The 5693-nt window shown below is 46.5% G+C and overlaps 1 protein-coding gene across 1 annotated transcript; it reads right to left on the reverse strand.

Moving 5' to 3' along the window:
- Positions 1 to 247: 247 nt before the first annotated feature.
- On the reverse strand, positions 248 to 4349 carry LOC118831989 (cathelin-like). The gene is made up of 4 exons (XM_036739469.1): positions 4164 to 4349; positions 1790 to 1897; positions 1474 to 1545; positions 248 to 349 (listed from the first exon to the last, which is right to left on the reverse strand). Exons 1-4 carry the CDS (start codon positions 4347 to 4349, stop codon positions 248 to 250), a joined length of 468 nt encoding a protein of 155 aa, XP_036595364.1.
- Positions 4350 to 5693: the final 1344 nt, after the last annotated feature.

Genomic DNA, 5693 nt, shown 5'->3' on the forward strand with positions numbered 1-5693 from the left:
CTCCTTCAGGTGAGAGATTGGGTGTTTTTTTTTTCTAATCTTATTCTGTGCAATCTAAGAGTACATGATAAGTACTTAAATGTTCAGCCAGAAAGGAACAGAATGGAGAAGGAACTCTGAGAAACATGGAGACAGAGTAAAACTGGAGTTTATTAATCTAAGGAGACCAAGGCAGAGTTGCATGGCCTTAAACAAAAACTGAGGCTCCATTTCACATAGCAGTCTAACCTCCAAATGGGATAGGAAATCAAACAGTAAAGCTCTTCAACCTTTCCCAAATGTTCCTTCCCAGATTTTTCAATCTCCTCCCCAAACTCCGGAAAAATCCAAACCTCTTCATCTTTTCAGGCTGCAGAAGAAAGACAAACAGAGCTCCTTAGTCCAGGGCCTCTGGGGGTCAGACTGAAGAGGGAAGAAAACCTGCCCACCCCAGGAATGGAGTAACTTAGAGAGCTTCATCAGACTCAGAGATTGGAGGAATCTTGCAGTCATCTGGTGTAACCCCCTCCCCGCATTAGAAAGGAGGAAACTTAAGACAAATCCTGACGCAGCTTGTAGGTGACAGACCCAGGACTCAACTCCAAATCTCCAGCCTTTCAACTCTAAATCCAGTACTCCACCCAGCCCAGAAAGCTAAAGCACCAGGGGCTTCTTCATGTTCATTTTGAAAAAGGTGGGAAGTCTTCCCAAGACATTCTCCTCCTGTTTCTGAGCCCAGGAGATGTAGAGAACAAGAAATCCTTGCCCCATCCCTTCCAAGCTTCTCCCCTCCAGGAACATCCTGGGACCAGGTCACATTGCCTATGCCTCTGTTACAACCACATGGGACCTCACAGCCTGCTGTCCAGAGTGACTGGCAGGGACACTGGGGTGCCCCCAGCCCACCTCACCCTAGGTCCCCTGGCCCATCTCATCACTGAGTTCTTGGGGTAACAGGATAGTTGAACTGAATCACAAGACCTGTTTCAGCTCAGACATTACTGAACTATATGACTTTGGGGAAGGTCACTTCATGTTTCTCATCCTGTCTCCTTCTCTGCAAATTCAGGGAGGGGATGTTGGACTAGATAATTTTGAGTGCTCCCTCCAGTTCAAACTCCTCTAGTTGGTTGTCTGGAAACACAGGTCTAGACTCTTCCTATCCCATTGGTCTTCTCTACTTTCCCCTCTTTCCCTTGGACTCTGAGGTCAGACACCTCTCTAGCTCCAGAGCTGGGGCTGGGGGAGGTAGATGGGGGAGAGAAATACTCCTGCCTCTGTATCTACATCCCCTCCTGGAACCTAGAGGAAGAAATGGGAGGCTACACTGAGGGTAAGGTTAGAAACAGGGCAGAATGGTCAAAGTTGGTCCCAAGCCCCTCTAGCTACAGATCAGTCCAAGCAGCTTCCAAGAAACAAGGTACCATATACCCCTCCTGGAGTCTGGAGATTTGGGATCCTCTCCCAGGCCCCCACAGAGGATTCATCACTTACCCCATCACAAGAAATATCAGCAGAGGGATTGGGAGAATCCAGGGCAATGGCTCCAACGCATTCTTTCACCACCTGGGAAGGGTTGCAGAGAGAGGTCAGGACTCTGGAACCTCTGCCCCTGACATGACAGGACTGACAACAAGCTCCCACTTTGTCCCAAGCCTGGAAGGGTTTTTCTGCTTCTCATCTTGGGCAAATCACTTTCCTCAGGGCAGCAGCAAAGCAGAGGTCAGCACCCTCCCTGCCCCAAGGGGTGAATATCCCCAGAAAGAAACTCATTCAGTCAGTCTCCCTCCACAGCACAGGACACTCTCACCCCATTTTCCTTGAAGTCACATTCATCTGGATTGCGATTTTCAGTATTGGGGCACACAGTCTCTCTGATGGTGAAGCTCAGAAGTCGAGGAGTAGCAGGATCATTGTTCTGAGGAGGAAGATAGGACAGCCTTTTAGACCTTGGCTACATCTGAGCTCCTGTGGGGCCAGGAGCAAGCTATTTAGTGCTGGAAGGGACCTTAGACACCATCTAGTCTGACCCCATTGATTTCTAGATGAGGAAACTAGGAACCAGGAAAGTTAGGTGACTTGCCCAAGATCACACTGGCAGCAGTGTCAGAACTGGGGGCATCCAGAACAGTCATTCATCCAAACAGTGTCTACTGAATGACTTCTGCGGTTCCCATGTGCTCAGTTTCCACTTTCTCTGTGCTCAGGGAACACATCAGGCTTGTTGGGAGACAAAAATTCTCAAAAAGGAAAAAAATACAATAGAAGTTTGATCCTGTTTAGAGCCACATGAGAGTTCCAATAGTGACAAGAATCCTGGATTTGGGATCTGAAGACCTGGATTTTATTTGTCTTCTGAGAGCTTAGCAGTGTTCCTGGGGCATAGCAAGGGATTCAATCAATAAACATTTATTAAGCACCTACTATGTGCCAGGCACTGTGCTAAGTACTGGGCATCCAAAAAGAAGGAAAAGACACCACCTGCCCTCAAGGAGCTTCCAATCTAATGAGAGGGAGACATCATGCAAACAAATATACACAAAGCAAACTCTGTGCAGGATTGTGTTGGTAAGCAAAATGGGCTCCTTAGCACTTAGTTCAACAAGTGCCCTTGAAGAGTTTGGTTTGCTTCCTTTGAGTAATTCAGGGTATTTTATTGATCCTTACTAGGTGCGAAGCCCCAGGCCCAAACCCATATTAGGTGTGGAACCTATGTGGGTGTGGATTGATGACTGGGGTGGGGCCCAAGGTAGGGCTGGCTAAGGGGAGGTGCTAACTCCAGAGCCATGCCCTATTAGGTGTTAACCTAACCTATGTGGATGTGAACCTCCCAGGGTCCTAAGGGAAGGGCTAACTCAAGAGCCAATCATAGTAGCCTAAGTTCTGGTCATTCAGATGACGTTTGATGACGTCTGAAGCCCTATAAGAAGGGAGGACAGAGCCATTTGTGCAGGGCTCTCGAGATGGTGTTGATGAGTAGACTCCGGGCAGCTGTAGCTAAGGAGCCCTCCAGCTTGTAAACCCAGATGCTGAGACTTTGTTGAACACTAGTAACTATGTATTGGGATTTGAATCAGACAAGGTCTGTCTGTTGATGTTTGTAATTTGTTTATATTTTATTCTGAAGTTCAGGGTGCTGGCTTTTTCCTCTGAACGAAGTGAATAATATTTGTATACTGAATTAAAGTAAGCTTGTCAATCCCTTCACGTAGCTTTCCTTAGTTAAGCAGATCAAGAGAACCTGTGCTGTTGGCAGCTTTCTGGGTGCTGGCTGTGGGTGAACCTTACACCCACACAGAAGCTGCTAGTCAGATTGTGGAAACAAGGATGAATAGGAAATCATTAAAAGAGAGAAAGCATTGGATTCAGAAATTCATTTTCATTCATTCACTCCTTCATTGGTTCATTCACTCATTCCCAGTTCTGTTACTTACTGCTGTTTACCCTTCATTTCTCCGGACCATGATTCCTATTTTGTAAATCTAAGGTCCCTTCCAGCTGGATAGCCCATCATTCTGTGCAATGCTGTACGGTATGTGGAGAGACAATGAAAGATCCCTCTGGCCTGGCATTGCTGATGGGGACCTTGAGCTCTACTCTGAGGTTTGAGCAAGATTGGAAAGTAAGTGGGAAGGGGAAGGAAATTCAAGGCAAGGGAGTCCTCCCAGGGATACTGGGAGATAGGCCAGGCATGCATTATTATGCCCAATTTACAGATGAGAAAACTGAAACTCAGAGAGGGAAGACAGCTTGCTCAGAGTCAGAAAAATCTGTCAGACCTGGAATGAGAACTCAAGTCTTCTGACTCCAATAGAAGTAGTGAACATTTATATAGTTCTTCTATATGCCAGGCAATATACTAACTGCTTTACCATTAATATCTCGTTTGATTTCACAACAACTCTAGGAGGTAGGTGCCCACTTCACAGTTGAAGAAACTGAGGCAAACAGGTTAAATGACTGGCCCAGTCACACAGTGAGTGAGTGACTGAGAGTGCATTTGAACTGAGTTCTCCCTGACTTTCAGGGCCAGCACTCTAGCCACTCTGCCACCTCGCTGCCCCTCTCTTTCTGCTATATCACAATGTTTCCCCAAAGGGAGACCAAGGTTTTCTGGAGTGAAGGGGTCATATTAAGGAATCTTGGCAGGTGGAGCTCTCCCCCACCATCCCAATGCTACTCACTTCTCCAGACTGCAGATCCAGGATTGAGAGACGAAAGAGGTTTTCTGATCCTGAATTCTTGTTGTATTGTTGAATGAATCCATTCACCAAATCCTGGTATCTCTGGTTCTGGCCATAGGCACGTGGAGTCATCAGGCTGAGCAGCCCCAGCACCAACAGGGGTAGCTGCATGGTTGAGCCCCTCATCCTCTTGGCCCTCAATGCTGTGGGCACAAAGAAGCTATCCTTTATTCACTGGCTCTTCCTTATCCTTACACAAGGGCCATGAATAGCTCCAGCCATTGGGTACCAACAGTTTCCTGAGGTCTGTGGTTTCCCCTCTTCCTTTGTTATTGGTTACCTCTTGTCCTCAGGGCTGGGAGTCCCCTCCTTCAATTTCCTCCTGGAGCCCTGAAGCTAACCAAAAGGAAGTGTTGAGGGAAGAGCAGGAAGTATGGGGAACAGGTAGAGGAGGAAGGTGGGAAGATTAGGGAGGTAGAGGGATATGAAGAAATAAATATTTTCCCCATTTTTCTCTGACTTATGAAATCCTAGAGGGCCTGCAGATGGGTGGATGGTCCAGTCAGCTGGCACATTGGGTTGCCTTTCCAATTACTCAAGGAACTTTGCAATAGAGTTAGGACTGCTTAAAGTGACCTCTGGATTCTCCTCTGGTCCTTCCTAAAATGCTCAGGCCTCAATCCTCCAAAACAGATGGTCCAAGGTTCAACCAGAGATTATTGATTCCCTCTATGATTCCTAATTCCCTCTAGTAAAACATTCCCAGATAAGTTCCTGTCTCTATCCCATTCAGCTCAACAAATCTACCTGTTGACAGATCAGTCCCATAGGCTATCTATCTAAGAGGGTATCATAGGCCAGACAATAGGTTTTATTCAGCCAAAAGATGTGATTCTAAGCAGGGTCTGAAAAAGGGTAAGGATTCTGAGAGGAAAAGCTAGAGAGAGAGCATTGGTGGTGTAGGGATTCCTGTCCTGTGCAGATCCAAGGAGACAGAAGATGAAATCAGACGGATGAAAAGGCCAAGCATGGGATAGATAGACAGACAGCAAGTCAGTGGGTGGAGAGGGCCCAGTAGGGGAGGAATTAGCAAAGGTCGGAGGTGGTATGTTACAGGAAGTGCAGTAGGGATTCTAAAAGATGGATATGAGGAGAGAGAGCCCAAATATGGTGGAGCATCTCTGCAAATGCACAAAGGTGGGCAATGATCTGTCAGATTGTAGGCAGAAGCAAGGTGGGATTTTTCTTAAAATTTTTTTGTTTGTTTTTTGGAGTTCATTTTCCCAGGCTCATGCTAAATTGTAAACATCTGAAGAATAAAACTCCTTTGAACCCCAGTAAATCATAGATATGCTGAGCCACATAGTCTTTGGTGCCTTTCAACTCCAAGGCTATTAGTCAAAAGCCTGTGTCAGTGTCTGTGTGAGTGTGTATGTGTGTGTCTGTGTGTGTGTTTGTGTGTGTGTGTTCTGAAGTGAGATATTGCCTGGGGAAAGCTCATTTATGGAAGGACTTTTAGCCATTATCAAG

This window comes from Trichosurus vulpecula, chromosome 9, assembly GCF_011100635.1.
Source record: "Trichosurus vulpecula isolate mTriVul1 chromosome 9, mTriVul1.pri, whole genome shotgun sequence".
In the NCBI taxonomy this organism is placed as follows: domain Eukaryota; kingdom Metazoa; phylum Chordata; class Mammalia; order Diprotodontia; family Phalangeridae; genus Trichosurus; species Trichosurus vulpecula.

Bases quoted from the DNA above. Each gene is read 5' to 3' on its own strand.
- LOC118831989 (XM_036739469.1), bottom strand. From the start codon at position 4,349: ATGAGGGGCTCAACCATGCAGCTACCCCTGTTGGTGCTGGGGCTGCTC. The intron at 1,898-4,163 runs GTGAGTAGCATT...CTTCCTCCTCAG, and splicing joins TGGATCTGCAGTCTGGAGAA to AACAATGATCCTGCTACTCC. The intron at 1,546-1,789 runs GTGAGAGTGTCC...AACCCTTCCCAG, and splicing joins GTGACTTCAAGGAAAATGGG to GTGGTGAAAGAATGCGTTGG.